A 24,289-nucleotide genomic window follows, 5' to 3' on the forward strand; every position below is an offset into this window, starting at 1 on the left:
TGATGGAGTTTTGAGAATGGTCTATGATTATGGAGTTTTGAGAATGGTTGGTGATGGAGTTTTGAGAATGGTCTATGATTATGGAGTTTTGAGAATGGTTGGTGATGGAGTTTTGAGAATGGTCTATGATTATGGAGTTTTGAGAATGGTCAATGATGATGGAGTTTTGAGAATGGTTGGTGATGATGAAATTTTGAGAATGGTTGGTGATGGAGTTTTGAGAATGGTTGGTGATGGAGTTTTGAGAATGGTTGGTGATGATGAAGTTTTGAGAATGGTCTATGATAATGGAGTTTTGAGAATGGTTGGTGATGGAGTTTTGAGAATGGTTGGTGATGATGAAGTTTTGAGAATGGTCTATGATTATGGAGTTTTGAGAATGGTCTATGATAATGGAGTTTTGAGAATGGTCTATGATTACGGAGTTTTGAGAATGGTCTATGATGATGGAGTTTTGAGAATGGTCTATGATGATGGAGTTTTGAGAATGGTCTATGATGATGGAGTTTTGAGAATGGTCTATGATAATGGAGTTTTGAGAATGGTCTATGATTATGGAGTTTTGAGAATGGTTGGTGATGGAGTTTTGAGAATGGTCTATGATGATGGAGTTTTGAGAATGGTCTATGATTATGGAGTTTTGAGAATGGTCTATGATTATGGAGTTTTGAGAATGGTCTATGATGATGGAGTTTTGAGAATGGTTGGTGATGATGGAGTTTTAAGAATGGTCAAAGCAATTGACTTTTTAACTCCTTTCATACTCATGATGTCTCAATATCTTGAGATGTCACTGGATGTGCTCCTATATCCTTCATGACATCTAGAGATGTCACTGTAAAACATGCCTTCTTTCCTTTAAGACATCCCAAGACGTAATGAAACATGTTTGTGCTACTCGCCAGTTAAACATAGTTATATATATAAATTGCCTAATGAATGTATTCAACAAATAAAAGCATTATAAATAATTTAAAGACAAGCAACTTTATGCGTTAATAAATTATTCATTTGATAAAATAGTTGAATGCTCTGAATACAGCTGGTTTATGCTGGGTTGTTTATACTCACAACAAAAAGATGAATTCAGATTTTACTTTCACTTCTTTGGCAATGTTAACAAGAATAAGACAATTAAATATCTACAATTGAGTATAGTTTATCATCAAAATGAAACACAAAAACATAAAACTTGAGGTTACGAATGGGTGATAAATTTCATTAAGTTACACGGTGAAAGATCAGCAGTCATACTTCCCGTCATTCTACTGAATGATTTCTCCATATTTCCATGTACATATTCAGTCAGTAAATAAGATTATACCCAATTCCATTAGCATATGATAGATTGCAGCAAGTATATGGCAGCATACTTATATTATAAGTGTCATGCTTTTGTAAATCGACAGCCATGTGCTGGTAAAAGTGTCATGCACAAAGGACCAATCAAGCACTGGCTTTAGGTAGTGACTGCTAAATTGGAATGAGTATGGAAAGAGTTAATATATAGATGATGGAGTTTTAAGAATGGTCAGTGAATGTGGAGTTTTAAGAATGGTCAGTGAATATGGAATTATAAAAATGACCTAAGATGAAGAGGCTGAAAGGAATGTTGGTAATGGTAAATAAAAAAAATCATAATGGTCAAGAATTAAGAATGTTGTTTTCAGATCCTATATTTAAAGCATTTAAAATGTCTTCTTGCCTAATGAAATGATTTATGACAATTTAAAGCACCTGCTGTTTGAAAGTATGCAGTGCTATTTTGTTACAGTAAGATTTTCAAGAACAAACTGGCATCTGGTGGTGTGTAATTAACTTGATGAAATTATAGCTTGTCAACAAACATTTTGGGTATTTTTCCTTAATGACATGGAGTTAAATGAAATTTCATGGTGCATATAGACTTGGAGTCATTATTCCAGAAAGTTCTTTTGATGTAAATACTCTAGTTAGGTCATCTGACCCGAAGGGTCAGGATGACCTATAGTTGTCATGTTTCGTCCGTCGTCGTGCGCCATCCGCTATCCGCCGTCCACCGTGCTTTTCACATTTCAAACTTCTTCTCAAGTTCCACCAATGGGATTGAGCTGAAACTTGCCTGAAATGATGCTGGGATGGTCCGGACCAAGTGTTGTTATTTTTCGGGTCAGTCTGAAATCCAGGATGGCCACCACAGCCACCATTTTGAAAACACATTTTAAAATTCTTCTCCAGTTTCACAGGTGCCATTGAGCTGGAAATTGGTGAGGACGTTAAGGAAGGAGAGCCAACAAAGTGTTGTTATTTTTCGGCCTCGTAAAAACTTTGACATGGCAGCCACGGCGGCCATTTCGTAACTTAATTGCGCAATCTGTTTTCCTGAACAACACATATTTCAAACTTAAATTACGCCTGTGGGATTCAGTTCTTACTTACCAGAAATGATCCTGAGATAGTCTTGATCAAGTGTTGATATTTTAGCAGTCCACGCGAAATGTATTTTTTTAGGTCATCTGACCCGAAGGGTCAGGATGACCTATAGTCATCATGCTTCGTCCGTCGTCGTGCGCCGTCCGCCGTGCGTTAACTTTTCACATTTCAATCTTCTTCTCAAGTTCCACCAGTGGGATTAAGCTAAAACTTGCCTGAATTGATCCTGAGATGGTCCTGACCAAGTGTTGTTATATTTCTGGTCAGTCCGAAATCCAAGATGGCCGCCATAGCCGCCATTTTGAAAACATATTTCAAACTTCTTCTCAAGTTCCACCAGTGCTGTTGGGCTGAAACTTGCCAGAAATGATCCTGAGATGATCCCGACCAAGTGTTGTTATTTTTCGGGTCGGTCTGAAATCCAAGATGGCCGCCATAGCCGCCATCTTGAAAAACACATTTTAAACTTCTTCTCAAGTTCCACCAGTGCTGTTGGGCTGAAACTTGCCAGAAATGATCCTGAGATGATCCAGACCAAGTGTTGTTATTTTTCGGGTCAGTCCGAAATCCAAGATGGCCGCCATAGCCGCCATCTTGAAAAACACATTTTAAATTTCTTCTTAAGTTCCACCAGTGCTGTTGGGCTGAAACTTGCCTGAAATGATCCTGATATGATCCCGACCAAGTGTTGTTATTTTTCGGGTCGGTCCGAAATCCAAGATGGCCGCCATCTTGAAAAACACATTTAGAACTTCTACTCAAGTTTCACCAGTGCTATTGAGCTGAAACTTGCCTGAAATGATCCTGATATGATCCCGACCAAGTGTAGTTATTTTTCGGGTCGGTCCGTAATCCAAGATGGCTGCCATAGCCGCCATCTTGAAAAACATGTTTTAAACTTTTCAAGTTCCACCAGTGCAATTGAGCTGAAACTTGCCTGAAATGATCCTGAGATGATCCCCACCAAGTGTTGTTATTTTTCGGGCCGATCCGAAATCCAAGATGGCCGCCATAACCACCATCTGCAAAAACACATTTTAAACTTCTTCTCAAGTTCCATTGGTGCCATTGAGCTGGAAATGGGTGAGGATCTCAAGGAAGGCGAGCCGACATAGTGTTGTTATTTTTTCAGCCTCGTAAAAACTTTGACATGGTAGCAATGGCAGCCATTTTGTAACATGATTGCGCAATCATGGTTTTCCTAAACAACATCTATTTCAAACTTACCGGCGGGATTCAGCTCTAACTTACCAGAAATGATCCTGAGATGGTCCTTACCAAGTGTTGTTATTTATTGGGTCGGTCAGAAATCCAAGATGGCCACCATGGCCAACAGTGCCACTATATACTTGCTACAGAGAATGCATACTACAATAATATCAGGGTTTTGATTTAGAGTCAGATGACCGTTAAGGCCCCTGGGCCTCTTGTTTTACAGGACATTTGGTCTGGTAAAAGCTGAAGTATTACCTGACCGGATTCGTCTTTACCAGACATTTTGGTTTGGTAAAGTAAAAAAAATTTACCAGACCAAATTATGTTACTTGATAAGCTATATTTTGACTCCAAAATAAATAAACAAACTCAAGACATGACATATAGAATCAAATTTTACTCAAATTTAAAGACTCCTGAAAATCATCATGATTCTATTCCTATTATCATCCTCTGTCTGAAAGTCTTCACAAAAATCGCGTTTCTCTCTCCATTTGATGTTAACTTTACGAGGCGCCCGCTTTGCTTCATACTTCTTACATGCCTCGGTTTTCTGAACAGTCCTTTCTGTTTCAGATGTTTTCTTTTTGATCGGTTTGCCGGGAATCGCTCCCTCAATAAACCGCAACGTCTTGTTGAGGCGAGAAAATTCTGGAATGTTTTGTGAGTTGCGGTCAAAATAGCACTTGAATGAGTCACGAGTCAGAACCACGCCAGTCAAACGGTTGTTTCATAGAGAATCGGGGTCAATTCTAAGGTTCAAAACGTACCGGACATTCGGTCCGGATTTATTCAACACTTTACCGGACCAACGGAAATTTTATCGGACATGTCCGACGGACCGCTGATATTTCGCGTGGACTGTTTTAGGGTCAGTCAGAAATCTAAGATGGCCGCCATGGAAGCAATCTTGAAAACACATTTTAAACTTCTTCTCCAGTTCCACTGGTGCCATTGAGCTGGAAATTGGTGAGGATGTTAAAGGAGAGCCAAGAAAGTGTTGTTATTTTTCGGCTTCCATTTTGTAACATGATTGCGCAATCATGGTTTTTCTGAACAACACCTATTTCAAATTTCTTCTCAAATTCCACCAGTGGGATTCAGTTCTTACCAAAAAAGATCCTGGGATAGTCCTGAGGAAGTGTTGTTATTTTTCAGGTCGGTCAGAAATCCAAGATGACTGCCATGGCAACCATCTTGAAAAACATTTTATACTTCTATTCCAGTTCCACTGCTGTCGTTGAGCTGGAAATTGGTGAGGATGTTTAGGAAGGAGAGCCAACAAAGTGTTGTTGTTTTTTGGCCTCTTAAAAACTTTGACATGGCAGCGATGGTGGCCATTTTGTAGCATGATTGCGCAATCAGGGTTCTTCTGAACAACACCTATTTCAAACTTCTTCTCAAATTCCACCAGTGGTATTCAGCTCTAACTTACCAGAAATGATCCTAAGATGGTCCTGACCAAGTGTTATTTTTCAGGTCGGTCAGAAATCCAAGATGGCTGCCATGGCAGCCATCTTGAAAAACACATTTTAAACTTTTCACCAGTTCCACTGCATGGTGCCATTGAGCTGGAAATTGGTGAGGATGATAAGGAAGGAGAGCCAACAAAGTGTTGTTATTTTTCGGCCTCGTAAAAACTTTGACATGACAGCCACGGCGGCCATTTTGTAACATGATTGCGCAATCATGGTTTTCCTGAACAACACGTATTTCAAACTTCTTCTCAAATTACACCTGTGGGATTCAGCTCTTACTTACCAGAAATGATCCTGAGATAATCGTGATCAAGTGTTGTTATTTTTTGGGTTGATCCAAATTCCAAGATGGCTACCATGGCCAACAGTGCCACTAAACCTGCTACAGAGTATGCATACTACAATATATAAGGGTCCTTGATTTAGAGTCAGATGACCATTAAGGAGCTTGGGCCTCTTGTTTTTTCAAAGTTTACAAGCAACTTTACTGATTCAGAAGTATGTCAATAATTTTCAACAAGCATTAAAGAAATAGGGAAAGAACTATACTCAGCTGTTGGAAAGTTGTTAGCAGATAAATATATGTTATACATGTTTTCTTGAATATACAGTGGAACTTCGTTAACTCGAACTCGGAAAACTTGAATACCCCGCTTAACTCGAAGTACCTCGTCAGTCCCTGCTGAATTCTCTCTTTATCTTAGTATAGAAAACTCGGAAAACTCCAACTCGGAAAACTCCAACTCGGAAAACTCGAAAAACTCAGATAATACAAAGTGAAAATTTGGTCCCAACAATAAAAATCCTATTTGAAATGACCGAATAACTCGAAGTATAATTTTCGTGTCCAACAACGATCAGTGGTAAACGGCGACATTTTTAGCCCACCATCATCAGATGGTGGGCTATTCAAATCGCCCTGCGTCCGTGGTCCGTGGTCCGTCCGTCCGTCCGTCCGTCCCTCCGTCCGTAAACAATTCTTGTTATCGCTATTTCTGAGAAAGTGCTGATGGGATCTTTCTCAAATTTCATATATAGGTTCCCCTTGGTGCCTAGTTGTGCATATTGCATTTTGGGACCGATCGGAAAACAACATGGCCGACAGGCAGCCATCTTGGATTTTGACAATTGAAGTTTGTTATCACTATTTGTGAGAAAGTATTGAAGGGATCTTTCTCAAATTTCATATGTAGGTTCTCCTTGGTGCCTAGTTATGCATATTGCATTTTGGGACCGATCAGAAAACAACATGGCCGACAGGCAGCCATCTTGGATTTTGACAATTGAAGTTTGTTATCACTATTTCTGAGAAAGTATTGAAGGGATCTTTCTCAAATTTCATATGTAGGTTCCTCTTGGTGCCTAGATATGCATATTGCATTTTGGGACCGATCAGAAAACAACATGGCCGACAGGCAGCCATCTTGGATTTTGACAATTGGAGTTTGTTATCGCTATTTCTGAGGAAGTACTGAAGGGATCTTTCTCAAATTTCATATGAAGGTTCCCTTTGGTGCCTAGTTATGCATATTTCATTTTGGGACCAATTGGAAAACAACATGGCCGACAGGCAGCCATCTTGGATTTTGACAATTGGAGTTTGTTAACGCTATTTCTGAGGAAGTACTGAAGGGATCTTTCTCAAATTTTATATGTAGGTTTCCTTTGGTGCCTCGTTATGCATATTGCATTTTGGGACCAATCGGAAAACAAAATGGCCGACAGGCAGCCATCTTGGATTTTGACAATTGAAGTTTGTTATATCTGTGAAAGTACTGAAGGGATCTTTCTCAAATTTCATATGCAGGTTCCTCTTTGTGCCTGGTTATGCATATTGCATTTTGAGACTAATCAGAAAACAACATGGCTGACAGGCAGCCATCTTGGATTCTGACAATTAAAGTTTGTTATCGCTATTTCTGTGAAAGTAATGAAGGGATCTTTCTGAAATTTCATATGCAGGTTCCCCTCAGTGCCTAGTTATGCATATTGCATTTTGAGACCAATCGGAAAACAACATGGCCAACAGGCAGCCATCTTGGATTTTGACAATTGAAGTTTGTTATCGCTTTTTCTGTGAAAGAACTGAAGGGATCTTTCTCAAATTTCATATGTAGGTTCCCCTTGATGCCTACTTATGCATATTGCATTTAGAGACCAATAGGAAAACAACATTGCTGACAGGCAGCCATCTTGGATTTTGACAATTAAAATTTGTTATCGCTATTTCTCAGAAAGTAATGAAGGGATCTTTCTAAAATTTCATATGCATGTTCCCGTCGGTGCCTAGTTATGCATATTGCATTTTGAGACTAATCAGAAAACAACATGGCCGACAGGCAGCCATTTCGGATTTTGACAATTGAAGTTTGTTATCGCTATTTGAAGGGATCTTTTTCAAATGTCATATGTAGGTTCCCCTCAGTGCCTAGTTTTGCATATTGGGACCAATACGAAAACAACATGGCCGACAGACAGCCATTATAGCTAAATCTTAAATTCTGTATATAGGTTCCCCTTGTTTGAAAAGTACTAGAGGGCTGTTTCTGAATTTACACAGATAAGTAAGACTTAGAGGAAGGGAAAAGTAGGGAAAAGATCAATCTGACATGGAACCTATAAAGATCATTCAATGGTGGGCGCCAAGATCCCTCTGGGATCTCTTGTTTAACAGTGAAATTCCGTTTGTAATACTGAATATATCGGCACTACAAACCTACATGCTGTTATAAGTGTTTCATAAATTCATCAAAGAAATTGTTGGTGGAATCTTATAACAACAAGTCTTGGTGATAAAAAGTACTGCTTTACTTACATCAGGTAATTTCCTAAGGCGGTCGCCGATAATAGTACACACGATAGTCAACAGCTCATCTACCCGCTCGCTCAAGCGGAACTAATCTCTGACACACCGGTAGATCTACTCTGCTGATGTTTTTAAAGGTGTAGAAATGAAACAGTCACCGGTGCCTATTAAATCTTTAAACTGCTGAAACAATCGCGTAATTACTGCCGATGTGTTCAGAGTACGACTGTAACGGTCAGCGCTGTCTATTAAATCGGATAACATGCCAACTCAGTAACAGTAACATTTTATACGCACATGCGCAGCCCAACTTCCGTGCTAATACACATGGAAATGGCATGGTTATCAATAAAACGTAAGTAGGCCTATCAAACAGTACTTTATATGTCCAATAAAAGGTAATGGTTCTGTTACGTTTTACATACAATCTGTGTTAAACTTAAACAGTTATTTGATTTGACATGATTTGACATGAATAAATTGTAATTCTGTCGAATTCCGTTTTATCGTTTATATTCCTTTTGCAAATATGACTTGCACATCAGATCGTTATTGAAGTGACTAAGTGAAAGAAACTTTATTGTGACTGTATATCGGCAAAACTACACCAAACTACAAGTGACAGAACTAAACATTACATATATTTTTACATGTATTTACCAGTCTTCACACTAAAATGATGAGCGACAGAGCGGAGTTATAATGATTATATAATGTTGACAAATATTGACCAAACTTTTCACCAAAAATGATAACTCGCTTAATTCAAACACTCGGATAACTCAAAGTTTTTTCGTGGTCCTGTGGACTTAGAGTTAATGAAGTTCGAATTCCGCTGCATATAGAATAGGAATAACCAGCTGAAGACATTTCATCTTATAAAAATGTAGCTGTCTGACTATAAAATCCAATTTTAAATCCAATTTTAAATTTATTATTATATGACCTTTGATTTGGACTTTGAAATACATCGCAGCCACAACAGCCATTTTGTAACAAGATTTCACAGTCATGGTTATGCAACATGTACAAGTTATCTCCCCTCTTCCAACTCCATTTTTGATTCATTAAAGTTTTATTTGAGACTTGAAACAATATTAGAATTTTAATGGTTGTCTACAAAAAAATCTACTTTAGTTTTTGCTTTTGAAAATATTTAACCTTTAGGTCTTTTGTGTTAAATAAGGGGCCGCGGTGGCCAAGTGGTTAAGGTGTACCGACTCTTTAACACTAGCCCTCCACCTCTGGGTTGCGAGTTCGAAACCTACGTGGGGCAGTTGCCAGGTACTGACCGTAGGCTGGTGGTTTTTCTCCGGGTACTCCGGCTTTCCTCCACCTCCAAAACCTGGCACCTCCTTATATGACCCTGGCTGTTAATAGGACGTTAAACAAAAACAAACCAAACCAAGTGTTAAGGAGATGAAAAGCCTGTCAAATTGTCCATGACAATTTCTAGTTAATTTATCTGTCTTTTATCATATTTCTATTCCAATCTACTTTATTCACATCCTAGGTTGCAGTTCTTCCGACTAGCATCTGTTGAAGCAGCAGCCAAAAAGCCGAAGAAGCCCCGGCAGAAACTGTTGGAGGATGGCATGCTGGAGGATGAGCAGGATCTCCTTCAATATGAACGGACAGATGAAGCTCAAGTTTCTGAAGTTCCAGAAAAACTAACACGCAAGGACAAGAAGTTGATATATGCCAAGTCATCAACACATCGAGACACGTCCAAGAAGAAGATTGAGGAGATGATCTTCAACTTACCAGACACTCCTTACTCAATATTCAATCCTAAAGTACCAAGAATGGAGGAAAGCTGGAAGTCCAGGAAATCAGGGGGAGGCCAAAAGGGAACAAGATCGCCTGACACAAAAGGCACTCTCAAGGTAGATGATTTCTTCCAAATTGAATAAACCTACATAAACACTAGAGTTTAGATTTTCAAATCAGTCCATCAAAAAAATTCGCATATATATGAATAGATTCCTCTCCATCTTTAAAAACATGCTTTTAATATTATAGTATTATGGTATAGCATTGTCCATCTGGCATGACCTGCTGGAAATTATAAAAACTTTTTTATTTACTACAATTACAAGATAAGTGATATCAGCTTATATCAATCACCTCTTTTGGGATTGATGAAAGTGCATGAATGGTCACTCATGTACTGTTGGAGAAAATAGGAATACCTGGAGAAAACTCAGTTGGTCTGCAGGTGACCTAGACAAAAGGCCAGTGTGTGTTACCTGACAGGCCCACCTGACCACCTCCAAAAGAATTTCTCTAAGTAAAAATACTTGTTTGCTGTAAGTTTGTGGCAAAATATGTAGACGTTTGTGCATGCTTGCAAGAGGCTGCTTCCAAAATTTGAGCTATTGGCAAGTTCGCAAAAACATAGTTGCAAGCTAGCAGTCTGTTCAGCAAGCTTGCAAGTCTTCTGTAAGCTTGTGAGTCCTATGAAAGGTGTACAGCTTTTTAGGTCACATGAGACAAAGTCTCAAGTGACCTATTCTAATCACCTTTTGTCCGTCGTCTTGCGTCGTCCGTCCGTAAACAATTTACATTTTCAACTTCTTCTCCAAAACCACTGAACCAAATTCAATGAAATATGGCAGGGAGCTTCTATGGTTAAAGGTCAACTAAAATTGTGAATTATATGGTCCCCATCCCCCAGGGGCGGGGCTAAAAAGGGTCAAATTGACTAAAACTTCAAAAATCATCTTCTCTACTCTCAGATAAGGTGGAATCAAACACTCTTCATAGATGGAAGGGTCTTAAGGTGCTTTACCATAATTTTGAATTTCCTGGCCCTGGGGTCTCATGTTTGCCCCATGGGAGGGGATAAACTTTACTATAGTTATAGGAAAATCACATTTTTGACTCATTTGTTAGCTCACCTGGCCCGAAGGGCCGGTGAGCTTATGGCATGGCGCAGCGTCCGTCGTCCGTCGTCCGTCGTCCGTCCGTCGTCCGTCGTCCGTCGTCCGTCCGTCAACTTTTCCTTTAAATCGCTACTAGTCCTAAACTACTCAGTGGATTTTGACCAAATTTGGTCTGAAGCATCCTTGGGTGAAGGGGAACCAATTTTGTATAAACGGTGGGTCTGGCCCCCCAGGGGCCTTAGGGGCGGGGTCCAATAGGGGAAATATAGCAAATTCTTTAAAATCCTTCTTCTTCTGTAGAAATGAAGGGATTTGATTCATATTTGGTCTGAAGCATCCTTGGGTGAAGGGGAACCAATTTTGTATAAATGGTGGGTCTGGCCCACCAGGGGTCTTAGGGGTGGGGCCCAATAGGGGAAATATAGCAAATTCTTTAAAATCCTTCTTCTTCTGTAGAAATGAAGGGATTTGATTCATATTTGGTCTGAAGCATCCTTGGGTGAAGGGGAACCAATTTTGTATAAACGGTGGGTCTGGCCCCCCAGGGGCCTTAGGGGCGGGGCCCAATAGGGGAAATATAGCAAATTCTTCAAAATCCTTCTTCTTCTGTAGAAATGAAGGGATTTGATTCATATTTGGTCTGAAGCCTCCTTGGGTGAAGGGGAACCAATTTTGTATAAACGGTGGGTCTGGCCCCCCAGGGGCCTGGGGGGTGGGGCCCAATAGGGGAATATTGCATATTCTTTAAAATCCTTCTTCTTCTGCAGGAATAAAGGGATTTGATCCATGTTTGGTCTGAAGCATTCTTGGGTGAAGGGGAACCAATTTTGTATAAACGGTGGGTCTGGCCTCCTAGGGGCCTGAGGGGCGGGGCCCAATAGGGGAAATATAGCAAATTCTTTGAAATCCTTCTTCTTCTGTAGGAATAAAGGGATTTGATCCATATTTGGTCTGAAACATCCTTGGGTGAAGGGGAACCAATTTTGTATAAACGGTGGGTCTGGGCCCCCAGGGGCCGTAGGGGTGGGGCCCAATAGGGGAAATATAACAAATTCTTTAAAATCCTTCTACTTCTGTAGGAATAAAGGGATTTGATCCATATTTGGTCTGAAACATCCTTGGGTGAAGGGGAACCAATTTTGTATGAACGGTGGGTCTGGCCCCCCAGGGGCCTGGGGGGTGGGGCCCAATAGGGGAATATTGCATATTCTTTAAAATCCTTCTTCTTTTGCAGGAATAAAAGGATTTGATCCATGTTTGGTCTGAAGCATCCATGAGTGAAGGGAAACCAATTTTGTATAAATGGTTGGTCTGGCCCCCAGGGGCCTTAGGGGTGGGGCCCAATAGGGAAAATAAGGTTAATCCTTTAAATCGCTACTAGTCATAAAGTTATAAATGAATTTGAACCAAATTTGGTCAGTAACATTCTTGGGAGAAGGGGAACAGAGTTTGTATACATTTTTACTCTGAACCCCCAGGGGCCTGAGGGGCGGAGCCAAATAGGGGAAATAGATGTTAGTCTTTAAATCGCTACTAGTCATAAAGTTTTTAATGGATTTTAACTAGATTTGGTCAGGAACATCCTTGGGGGAAGGTGAACAGAGTTTGTATTAATTTTTACTCTGAACTCCCAGGGGCCTGAGGGGCCGGGCCAAATAGGGGAAATAGGGTTAATCTTTTAAATCACTGCTAGTCATAAAGTTATGAATGAATTAGAACCAAATTTGGTCAGGAACATCCTTGGGAGAAGGGGAACAGAGTTTGTGTACATTTTTACTCTGAACCCCCAGGGGCCTGAGGGGCGGAGCCAAATATGGGAAATAGAGATTAGTCTTTAAATCGCTACTGGTCATAAAATTTTTCATGGATTTTAATTAGATTTGGTCAGGAACATCCTTGGGGGAAGGGGAACCGAGTTTGTATAAATTTTTACTCTGAACCCTCAGGGGCCTGAGGGGCGGGGCCAAATAGGGGAAATAGGGTTAATCCTTTAAATCGCTATATATAGCTACTAGTCATAAAGTTATGAATGAATTTGAACCAAATTTGGTCAGGAACATCATTGGGAGAAGGGGAACAGAGTTTTGAATAAATTTTTACTCTGAATCCCCAGGTGCCTGAGGGGCGGGGCCAAATAGAGGAAATAGGGTTAATCATTTGAATCGCTACTAGTCATAAAGTTATGGATGAATTTGAACAGGAACATCCTTGGGAGAAGGGGGAACAGGGTTTGTATAAATTTTTACTCTGAACCCCCAGGGGCCTGAGGGGCGGGGCCAAATAGGGGAATAGAGATTAGTCTTTAAATTGCTACAAGTCATAAAGTTATGAATGAATTAGAACCATATTTTGTCAGGAACATCCTTGGGGGGAGGGGAACAGAGTTTGTATAAATTTTACTCTGAACACCCAGGGGCCTGAGGGGCGGAGTCTAAGAGGCCCAAGGGTCTTTCCCCAGCCTAAGGGACTTAGTTTCTTCAAACACAATTAGGTTGTAAAAATAATCCATAGGGTCTTTCAGTCTCTTAGAGAGTATGTGTATGAATAAATTGAACATGAACATTATTTTGACATTTGGTCAAATCCAACCAGGTGAGCGATACAGGCCCCATGGGCCTCTTGTTTTATTTGTTTTGAAATTCATTCTGAATTTGTTAACATTATCAGCATGGGATGACTGCTTAATGGTATGCACATGTTGGCCCTGACTGATCCCTTAGACTGATGGGTCAGGCAAAAAAGTGTCAATTAAATTTACTGATATATTTCAAATCGCAGGTGACGTTAAGGCCCCATGGGCCTCTTGTTAATATTAACCTGTTGTGGAATAATTAGCTTACGCTTCATGACTACAGTTATATCTTAATATAGTATTCTAATTTCATTGATAGGTGGAGAATCTGGATGAAACATCAAATGGAACAGAACCCTCTATACCAGGGGATGTAGCCACTGCCACGCCCCCTCTACAGAATGATCAGGTCATGGAGGAAGTGATCAATGGGGAGGTATCACCGGAGGACGAGGATGAAGAAGAAGAGGAAAAGGAGACATATGAGGTATGTAACAAATATTTGGTGTGCTGGATCTGAAGTTATATATACTCTCAATTTTACCAAAAGTTGACCACTGCCTTGAAAAGCCTGTGAAAAGTCCTGTAATTTGATGATAGAAAGCTCTGGAAAAGTCTGTTGATTAATAGTCTATAGAATATTACTAACTATCCCTGTAAAGTTTAAACATTTAATTAACAGGTAGATGTGCAGGCGTTTGACAATTTGGATTGGGAAGTGGAATGTACTTCAGACGTCTGGAGAACCCTCCGAGACAACCATGTCCTGCCCGAACTGAAACAGCGAATTGTCCGTAAAGTCCAGCATCTGGCCAGTGGAGAATGGCGGCGGTCACTATGTAAACCTATTACTGCCAGTAAGATGCCAGAGACTCTTCGACTGTTTGAGGCCAAACTGTCCAAGGGAGGAAGGATAATTTGGGAGCTTGCCATTGCATTCTCGCCACGGTTGAGTGAATCCGCCGAACGTCGTTTGAATGCTGAGGAAGAAGACTCGGCAGATCTTGCCGTCCAAGGAGGAAGGATTTATTCGGAGGTGATCCGAGTTTGGGACATCGTGTTCAATCACGATCATATTTATAGGTGTGTGGAACGCATCATCAAGTCACACAATCGCGGTGAGGAGTGCATCATACAGAAAAAACTCAAAGGAGTAAAACAGACTCAGTTCCAGGAAGAGGGAGGTAAGTCAAGTGACAAGGATGGTCTGGTGGTGTAGTGATGGATTAACTCCCTTTATTTACATGTAAAGTTATGGAGATGTCCAGCCTGGGCATTATTCTCCAGGTATAGTCGGTTTCCTCCCACATTAAGACATGCCATAATTTATATATACATTTTGCTTCTTCAGGAAAGCGTTACCCAATGATATTTGCCGAAGCTGATGTCGGATTGAAGGAACAGGATCTGAGGGAGTACCAACAGGAACTACAGAGATTTTATCCGCCAGCTAGTAGCAATGATACTGAGTACCACATCCTCAAGTTCTACTCATTTTCCTCAAATTTAGTCTACCACGTCCTACAGAATATAGAGACAAAGGTGAGTATCGTGTAGTAGTAACAACACTTGAATATCTACTCATATCTACTCATTTTCCTCAAATGATGAAGTCTTAGTTCACCTATTGCAATCGCCTTTTGTCCAGCAATGTCCGTCGCACGTTGCAAGCAATTAACATTTTTAGGTCATCAGTTGTGCGTAAACTTTTCACATTTCAAACTTCTTCTCAAATTCCAAGAGTGGGATTGAGCTGATTGAAACTGAACTGAAATGATCTTGATATGGTCCTCACCAAATGTTGTGACTGTTAAGGCCCATGGGCCTCTTGTAAACTTCCTCATAATTACCAACAGGCCCAGAGACCTAATATAGGGTCTGTAGCAAGCTGGGATGAAGGGCTACCAAGTTTGTTCAAATGGATGACCTTGACCTTTATTCAAGGTATTACAGGGGTCGATTATGCTAGAATATTTCATGATTTCTTGATAACAAAAATGTCAAGAGACCCAATATTAGGTCTGTAGCATTCTGGGGTTAATGGCTATAAAGATTGTTTTACAGTGATTGACCTTGACCTTCAATCAAGGTCACAAGGGTCAAATATGCTAAAATCTTTAAAAACCTTCTTCTTTATAACAAAGAGGCTAAGAGACCTGATATTGGTTTCGTAGCATTCTTGGGTAAAGTTCTATAAAGATTGTTCAAATGAATGACCTTTATTCAAGGTCACAGGGGTCAATTATGCTGTAAATTATATCAAAACTCAGATGACCATTAAGGCCTATGGGCCTCCTATATATGTATATATATACTCTTCAAGTCCATTCTACCATAACTTCTAGAGACAAATGCTTGTGCAATATCATGTTGAATCACGAATCTTAGAATATTACCTCCACTGTTCTAGCCACATTTCCCATCCCCTATGACTTGTAATGTGTGTATTATTTTCTTAAACTTATTGTAATAAAAAAATTGCTATATTTGAATATGATAAATGTCCACAGGTAGACTTTCCATTCCGCGTGACTGACCTGGAGCATGCCATTATCAATCTGAGGTCTCAAGCACCCATCCTGCTGCTGGGCCGAAGTGGGACAGGCAAAACAACCTGCTGTCTTTACCGCTTGTGGACACAGTTCCTGTCATATTGGACCAAGGCAACACAGGCAGAGGCCCCACTCCTTCCCAGGTGTCCTATCTACAGGAGACAGGAAGAGGAAAGGGAAGAAGGTTGGTCCAATTAGAAATTTGCATTCTTTCAGCTCAACTGTCCAGAGATACTTGTTAGCTTATGTGGTGACATGGATTTGTCAAGGAACTCATTTGGGAAGGACAATATGTTGTGTGCTACAAATTGTGGGAATTTGATTGTACTGTAGACAACTATATATTTTGATGCTCTACTTTTTCATGTTGGTTGTGGAAATTCATGGGTAAATGACACAATGGAATATGTTGTGCCCGATACAGTGGGAACAACCTATCAACCTCTTACAAAGTTAATAACACTAAATTATTCCAACTTCACCTCAACTCATCTTTAATCTACAGCATCCTGAAAATGGAACTTTCCTCCATTGTTAGCTCACCTGCCCGAAGGGCAAGTGAGCTTATGCCATGGTGCGGCGTCCGTCGTCCGTCCGGCCGTCCGGCGTCAACTTTTTCATTTAAACAACTTCTTCTCAATAACCAGGAGGCCCAGGAACTTCATATTGGGCCTGTAGCATGCTGGGATGAAGGGCTACCAAGTTTGTTCAAATAAATGACCTTGACCTTCATTCAAGGTCACATGGGTCAAATAGGCTATAATCTTCAAACGACTTCTTCTCAATAACCAAGAGGCCCAGGGACTTGATATTGGGCCTGTAGCATGCTGGGGTGAAGGGCTACTAAGTTTGTTCAAATAAATGACCTTGACCTTCATTCAAGGTCACATGGGTCAAATAGGCTATAATCTTCAAACGACTTCTTCTCAATAACCAAGAGGCCCAGGGACTTGATATTGGGCCTGTAGCATGCTGGAGTGAAGGGCTACAAAGTTTGTTCAAATAAATGACCTTGACCTTCATTCAAGGTCACATTGGTCAAATAGGCTATAATCTTCAAACGACTTCTTCTCAATAACCAAGAGGCCCAGGGACTTGATATTGGGCCTGTAGCATGCTGGGGTGAAGGGCTACTAAGTTTGTTCAAATAAATGACCTTGACCTTCATTCAAGGTCACATTTGTCAAATAGGCTATAATCTTCAAACGACTTCTTCTCAATAACCAAGAGGCCCAGCGACTTGATATTGGTGCTGTAGCATGCTGGGGTGAGGGGCTACAAAGTTTGTTCAAATAAATGACCTTGACATTCATTCAAGGTCACATTGGTCAAATAGGCTATAATCTTCAAACGACTTCTTCTCAATAACCAAGAGACCCAGGGACTTGATATTGGGCCTGTAGCATGCTGGGGTGAAGGGCTACTAAGTTTGTTCAAATAAATGACATTGACCTTCATTCAAGGTCACATGGGTCAAATAGGCTATAATCTTCAAACAACTTCTTCGCAATAAGCAAGAGGCCCAGGGACTTGATATTGGACCTGTAGCATGCTGGAGTGAAGGGCTACAAAGTTTGTTCAAATAAATGATGTTGACCTTCATTCAAGGTCACATGGGTCAAATAGGCTATATTCTTCAAATGATTTCTTCTTAATAACCAAGAGGCCCAGGGACTTGATATTGGGCCTGTAGCATGCTGGGGTGAAGGGCTACAAAGTTTGTTCAAGTGAATGACCCTTGACCTACATTTAAGATCACAGGGGTGAAATCGGCTTAAATCTGTAAACAATAATTTTGCGATAGCCAAGAGCCTCCTAGACCAGATATTAGGCCAATAAAATGCTGGAATGAAGGACTAGAAAATTTATTAGTATGAATAAACCTAGCTTACTATGATAATCAGCATAGTATCTGTAGAAATGAACTCAATCAACTTCAAAGTTGCTGTAGAGCCAGGTGAGCGATACAGGCCCATTGGGCCTCTTGTTTTACTAACTAATCTATTTTAACTATCTATTCAGATGATGAGGAAGGAGAGGATAATGAAGATGAAGGCCAAGAGGCAGATGATCCTTTAGAAGAACTCCTTGGAGCGACAGTTGGGGCTGATGGCAAAGTGATAGAGGAAAACGGAGAAGAGAAAGAAGGACAGATCTATGACCATCTTCATCAGATCTTCATCACAAAGAATGCTGTTTTGTGTAATGAGGTAAGAACAACAACTAGCAGAAAGTTGAAGGAGACCTTCCAAATTTCTTTGATCAAAGACTCTTCCAAGTTTAATTGTAGAAACTTTCAATGTTTTGAAATGCTAACATCAGAGATATTTGGTGAGTCAGACATTTGCAATGACGGTTGGAGCTCTCTGCTAGATAAATGATATGACTATGCAATGTAATTGGGCAAAAAGTCTAAAGGAGGACATAGGCACTCTCTAAAACAAATGCAAAATTTTGCAATGTGTTGTTAATTATATAGAAAGATTGGACCAACCAAACTCTGCAAACCTAGAAACCTAAGAAAAATGATAGTTAGATTAATGTGTTGCCTCGTGTACTTATTCCTGGAAATGCAAGTTTGCACCTCTGTACTTCTATACAATAGATACTTAAAAGGTGGCAAATGATGTTGTTGCTAAACGTTTACGAGGTATTGAAGTCTATCTTGTCAATCTAAATACAATCCTAATAGCTAATGTTTTGTCAACCTGTCAAAGTTTTATGTTTTTTGGGGAAATTTAATAATATTAGTGTGTATTGTCAGTAATGATTTTTGCAATGTATAATGATATCAATTTTTTCCTTCACATTTTGACTCTAAAACCTAGATTTGTTCTAATAAATTGCATATGAAATTATATCTCATTTAAGATTCTTTATGTATTTTTGTTTGAACAGGTGCAGAAGAATTTTCGAGAGCTGAGCCATGCATGTGCCATCGCAAAGAATCATGTGGAGGTTGAAGACCAAGTGCTGCCCCCACGTCTACAGGACATTGATGACTATCGCTTCCCACTCTTTATCACTTCCAAACAGCTGTTGCTGATGCTGGATGCATCTCTTGGACCACCATACTTTTTCGAGCGTGGGGAGGATGGAGGACTGAAGGTTGATGTGCAGGGCTGGACTGATGGTGAGGGAACATTGAGCATTCTTCCTCTTCTGGCCGAAGATTCTGATGATGAGGATGATGATGATGGACAGTTCGATGATATAGAGGATGATGATGATGATGAAAGACAACAGGCTGCCATAAATGAAGTGAAAGTTGACCCTCGAAGAGAGATTACTTACGATGTCTTCAGCAAGGAAATTTGGCCAAAAATCTGCAAGAAATTTAGTGGAAAATACCATCCTTCACTAGTGTGGACAGAAATCATGTCATTCATCAAAGGTTCATTTGAGGCTCTATCTAAACCTAATGGAATTCTACAGAAGGAAGAGTACTTTGAACTTGGGAAGAAACGAGCTCCCAGTTTTTCTGGCAGACGTTCTGACATCTATGACATCTTCAAGCGATACGACCATTTCAAGAAGCAGAAGTTCCTGTTCGATGAGACGGATTTGGTTCGGTCAGTGTACAATCGCTTGAAGAATGAGACGGACATTTCATGGGTTGTCCATCAGGTGTTTGTAGACGAAACCCAAGACTTCACTCAAGCAGAGCTCTGTCTCCTCCTTCGAATCTGTCAGGATCCAAACCAGATGTTCCTTACCGGGGACACAGCTCAGAGCATTATGCGTGGAATAGCTTTCCGCTTCAGTGATCTCAAATCCATCTTCTACTATGCTAAACAGTCGTTGCAAGCCAATGGAAAGGTATCAAGTATTGAAGTCCCAAAACGTGTCCACCAGCTTACCCACAATTACAGATCTCATGCCGGTATACTCTTCTTGGCCTCGAGTATCCTCGACCTCATGGTTCGCTTTTTCCCCGAGTCTTTTGACCGTCTACAAAAAGACCAGGGCCTGTTCAATGGACCGCCCCCAGTGTTGTTAGAGTCCTGTAGTTTCAGTGACCTGGCCATGCTGCTGCGTGGAAGTCGTCGAAAAACTTCGCACATCGAGTTTGGGGCACATCAAGCGATTCTAGTGGTGGACGAAGCAGCCAGAGACAACATACCAGAGGAGCTTCAGCTGGGACTTATCCTGACCATCTATGAAGCCAAGGGACTCGAGTTTGATGACATTCTGCTCTACAACTTCTTCAAGGACTCGCAGGTATGAATTCCAGTATTTCCAAATGTCCTGCCATGTTAATTGGTGGTCCTGCAGACAAAATTAAGAATTGCAAAATAGATTATTAGCCCACCATCATCAGATGGTGGGCTATTCAAATCGCCCTGCGTCCGTGGTCCGTGGTCCGTCCGTCCCTCCGTCCCTCCGTCCCTCCGTCCGTCCGTCCGTCCCTCCGACCGTAAACAATTCTTGTTATCGCTATTTCTGAGAAAGTACTGAAGGGATCTTTCTCAAATTTCATATGTAGGTTCCCCTTGGTGCCTAGTTATGCATATTGCGTTTTGAGACCAATCGGAAAAGAATATGGCCGACAGGCAGCCATCTTGGATTTTGACAATTGAAGTTTGTTATCGCTATTTCTGAGAAAGTACTGAAGGGATCTTTCTCAAATTTCATATGTAGGTTCCCCTTGGTGCCTAGTTATGCATATTGCGTTTTGAGACTAATCGGAAAACAACATGGCCGACAGGCAGCCATCTTGGATTTTGACAATTGAAGTTTGTTATCGCTATTTCTGAGAAAGTGCTAAAGGGATCTTTTTCAAATTTCATATGAAGGTTTCCCTTGGTGCCTAGTTATGCATATTGCGATTTGAGACCAATCGGAAAACAACATGGCCGACAGGCAGCCATCTTGGATTTTGACAATTGAAGTTTGTTATCGCTATTTCTGAGAAAGTACTGAAGGGATCATTATCAAATTTCATATGAAGGTTCCCCTTAGGTGCCTAGTTATGCATATTGCGTTTTGGGACCAATCGGAAAGCAACATGGCCGACAGGCAGCCATCTTGGATTTTGACAATTGAAGTTTGTTATCGCTATTTCTGAGAAAGTGCTGAAGGGATCATTCTCAAATATCATATGTAGGTTCCCCTTGGTGACTAGTTATGCATATTGCCTTTTGAGACCAATCGGAAAACAACATGGCCGACAGGCAGCCATCTTGGATTTTGACAATTGAAGTTTTTTATCGCTATTTCTGAGAAAGTACAGAAGGGATCTTTCTCAAATTTCATATGTAGGTTTCCCTTGGTGCCTAGTTATGCATATTGCGTTTTGAGACCAATCGGAAAACAACATGGCCGACAGGCAGCCATCTTGGATTTTGACAATTGAAGATTGTTATCGCTATTTCTCAGAAAGTACTGAAGGGATCTTTCTCAAATTTCATATGTAGGCCCCCTTGGTGCCTAGTTATGCATATTGCGTTTTGAGATCAATCGGGAAACAACATGGCCGACAGGCAGCCATCTTGGATTTTGACAATTGAAGTTTGTTATCGCTATTTCTGAGAAAGTGCTGAAGGGATCTTTCTTTAATTTCATATGAAGGTTTCCCTTGGTGCCTAGTTATGCATATTGCGATTTGAGACCAATTGGAAAACAACATGGCCGACAGACCGCCATCTTGGATTTTGACAATTGAAGTTTGTTATCTCTATTTCTCAAAGTACTGAATGGATCTTTCTCAAATTTCATAAGTAGGTTCCCCTTGGTTCCTTGTATTGCATTTTTGGACCAGTCTGTCCTGAATACAACCTGGCAAACAAACAGCCATTATCGTTAAATCTCAACTTTCTTATATAGCTAGGATTCCCTTGTTTGAAAAGTACTGGAGGGATGTCTCGATTTGCACAGATTAGTAAAATGAAGGGAAAAGTAGAGAAAAGATCAATCTGACATGGAACCTATGAAGATCATTCAATGGTGGGCGCCAAGATCCCTCTGGGATCTCTTGTCTTGTATAATACTGAAAACATTAACATCGTATGTTAAACACAATATATTATCCTGTAGGAAGCCGAAGGATTTAGCATGTGACATTCTAATATTTGTAACCATATTCATCCTGCAACAAGCCCAGAGGGACATACATAAAATATGGTGTAAACAGATCTTTGTATATCACAATCTTTATTGGATTTTTAAGCCTGAAGTTTTGGTGACATATATGCACTCTTTCATAAAATTGGAATAACTTTATCAGCTCTTTTCATCTACACTATATTCTTATGTAAATTGAGGTGTATTCTATGGCAGGAATTTGATGCCACTCTGTATTTCATTTTTAGCCCACCATCATCAGATGGTGGGCTATTCAAATCGCCCTGCGTCCGTGGTCCGTCTACCGTCCATCCATCCGTAAACAATTCTTGTTATCGCTATTTCTCAGAAAGTACTGAAGGGATCTTTCTCAAATTTCATATGTAGGTTCCCCTTGGTGCCTAGTTATGCATATTGCATTTTGCGACCTATCGGAAAACAACATGGCCGACAGGCAGCCATCTTGGATTTTGACCATTGAAGTTTGTTATCGCTATTTCTCAGAAAGTACAGAAGGGATCTTTCTCAAATTTCATATGTAGGTTCCCCTTGGTGCCTAGTTATGCATATTGCATTTTGCGACCTATCGGAAAACAACATGGCCGACAGGCAGCCATCTTGGATTTTGACCATTGAAGTTTGTTATCGCTATTTCTCCGAAAGTACAGAAGGGATCTTTCTCAAATATCATATGTAGGTTCCCCTTGGTACCTAGTTATGCATATCGCATTTTGAGACCTATCGGAAAACAACATGGCCGACAGGCAGCCATCTTGGATTTTGACAATTGAAGTTTGTTATCGCTATTTCTCAGAAAGTACTGAAGGGATCTTTCTCAAATTTCATATGTTTGTTCCCCTTGGTGCTTAGTTATGCATATCGCATTTTGAGACCTATCGGAAAACAACATGGCCGACAGGCAGCCATCTTGGATTTTGACAATTGAAGTTTGTTATCGCTATTTCTCAGAAAGTACTGAAGGGATCTTTCTCAAATTTCATATGTTGGTTCCCCTTGGTGCCTAGTTATGCATATTGCATTTTGAGACCTATTTGAAAACAACATGGCCGACAGGCAGCCATCTTGGATTTTGACAATTGAAGTTTGTTATCGCTATTTCTCAGAAAGTACTTAAGGGATCTTTCTCAAATTTCATATGTAGGTTCCCCTTGGTGCCTAGTTATGCATATTGCATTTTGCGACCTATCGGAAAACAACATGGCCGACAGGCAGCCATCTTGGATTTTGACCATTGAAGTTTGTTATCGCTATTTCTCAGAAAGTACAGAAGGGATCTTTCTCAAATTTCATATGTAGGTTTCCCTTGGTGCCTAGTTATGCATATCACATTTTGAGACCTATCGGAAAACAACATGGCCGACAGGCAGCCATCTTGGATTTTGACAATTGAAGTTTGTTATCGCTATTTCTCAGAAAGTACTGAAGGGATCTTTCTCAAATTTCATATGTTTGTTCCCCTTGGTGCTTAGTTATGCATAAAGCATTTTGAGACCTATCGAAAAACAACATGGCCGACAGGCAGCCAACTTGGATTTTGACAATTGAAGTTTGTTATCGCTATTTCTCAGAAAGTACTGAAGGGATCTTTCTCAAATTCCATATGTAGGTTCCTCTTGATGCCTAGTTATGCATATTGCATTTTTAGACCAATAGCAAAACAAGATGGCCGACAGGCAGACATCTTGGATTTTGACCATTGAAGTTTGTTATTGCTTTTTCTCAGAAAGTACTGAAGGGATCTTTCTCAAATTTCATATAAAGGTTCCCCTTGGTGCCTAGTTATGCATATTGCATTTTGAGACCAATCGGAAAACAACATAGCCGACAGGCAGCCATCTTGGATTTTGACAATTGAAGTTTGTTATCGCTATTTCTCCGAAAGTACTGAAGGGATCTTTCTCAAATTTCATATGTATGTTCCCCCTTGGTGCCTAGTTATGCATATCACATTTTGAGACCAATAGCAAAATAACATGGCCGACAGGCAGCCATCTTGGATTTTGACAATTGAAGTTTGTTATTGCTTTTTCTCAGAAAGTACTGAAGGGATCTTTCTCAAATTTCATATAAAGGTTCCCCTTGGTGCCTAGTTATGCATATTGGATTTTGAGACCAGTCAGAAAACAACCTGGCTGACAGGCAGCCATCTTGGATTTTGACAATTGAAGTTTGTTATCGCTATTTTACAGAAGGTACTGAAGGGATCTTTCTCAAATTTCATATGTAGGTTCCCCTTGGTCCCTGGTGTTGCATTTTGGGACCAATCCGAAAACAACATGGCCGAC

The 24,289-nt window shown here is 40.4% G+C and overlaps 1 protein-coding gene across 1 annotated transcript in view; it reads left to right on the forward strand.

Annotated features, from left to right (window-relative positions):
* Positions 1 to 24,289, forward strand: part of LOC117316118 (TPR and ankyrin repeat-containing protein 1-like) — a 121,780-nt gene that overhangs the window by 66,438 nt on the left and 31,053 nt on the right. The window contains exons 23-29 of the mRNA XM_033870617.1: positions 9,425 to 9,797; positions 13,688 to 13,855; positions 14,051 to 14,552; positions 14,720 to 14,910; positions 15,879 to 16,104; positions 17,943 to 18,130; positions 18,819 to 20,141. Of these exons, the coding sequence (XP_033726508.1) occupies positions 9,425 to 9,797; positions 13,688 to 13,855; positions 14,051 to 14,552; positions 14,720 to 14,910; positions 15,879 to 16,104; positions 17,943 to 18,130; positions 18,819 to 20,141 (2,971 nt within the window). The remainder of the gene's footprint in view (positions 1 to 9,424; positions 9,798 to 13,687; positions 13,856 to 14,050; positions 14,553 to 14,719; positions 14,911 to 15,878; positions 16,105 to 17,942; positions 18,131 to 18,818; positions 20,142 to 24,289) is intronic.

This window comes from Pecten maximus, chromosome 18, assembly GCF_902652985.1.
Source record: "Pecten maximus chromosome 18, xPecMax1.1, whole genome shotgun sequence".
NCBI lineage: Eukaryota > Metazoa > Mollusca > Bivalvia > Pectinida > Pectinidae > Pecten > Pecten maximus.